This window comes from Mustela lutreola, chromosome 11 (assembly GCF_030435805.1).
Source record: "Mustela lutreola isolate mMusLut2 chromosome 11, mMusLut2.pri, whole genome shotgun sequence".
Taxonomy (NCBI): domain Eukaryota; kingdom Metazoa; phylum Chordata; class Mammalia; order Carnivora; family Mustelidae; genus Mustela; species Mustela lutreola.
This window is the reverse complement of record NC_081300.1, coordinates 3,620,001-3,620,622: the sequence shown is the minus strand read 5'-3', so window position 1 is coordinate 3,620,622 and position 622 is coordinate 3,620,001. Positions and strand designations below refer to the sequence as shown.

At 84.9% G+C, this 622-nt stretch overlaps 1 protein-coding gene across 1 annotated transcript in view; it reads left to right on the top strand.

Moving 5' to 3' along the window:
* Window positions 1-401: 401 nt before the first annotated feature.
* The window catches only part of TSHZ1 (teashirt zinc finger homeobox 1), a 74,297-nt gene continuing 74,076 nt past the window's right edge, over window positions 402-622 (top strand). Inside the window, exon 1 of the mRNA XM_059140807.1 lies at window positions 402-508. Coding sequence (XP_058996790.1) covers window positions 469-508 — 40 coding nt within the window. The 5' untranslated portion in view covers window positions 402-468. The remainder of the gene's footprint in view (window positions 509-622) is intronic.

The window sequence follows — 622 nt, the reverse complement described above, 5'->3', positions numbered from 1 at the left end:
GCGAGGGGGAGAGAAAGTTGCGCTCGGAGACTCTCGGCTCGCGGAGGAAGGCGCAGGGCAGCGCCCGGAGCGGCGCCCGAGGAGCGCCCGCCACAGCAGCGCGGCGGCGGGAGGCGGCAGCATGGAGCGCGGGCCGCGGGCCGGCCCTCCGAGCGCCCGCCGCTGCGCCCGCGGCCCGCGCCGGGGATGACTCCGGGCTCGGCGCCCAGGCCCCGCGCGCTCCGCCCGCAGCCCGGCGGCCGGGACGCGGCCCGCGCGGCCGCCGCCGCCGCCTCCTGAGCGGCCCCGGGCGCGGCCGTCCATGCGAGCGGCGCCCCGCGGTCCGCGGCGCGCCCGGAGCCCGGAGCCCGCGGGGACGAGGCCAGAGTTGGGCGCGCCGCGGAGTTGCGCCCGCGCCCGGGGCCCCGGACCCCGCGCCCCGCGAACTCGGGCGGCGGCTGAGGCGACGGCTGCGGCGGCCCGAGCAGCATGCCGAGGAGGAAGCAGCAGGCCCCCCGGCGCTCGGCAGGTAACGCGCGCCGCCCGCGCCGTGGGGAGCGGGGGGCCGGGAGGCGCGGGAGCGGGAGGGCGGGGGGTCGCGGCCGCGGTGCGGGGCGGGGGGCCGCGGGGCGGGCTGGGGGTT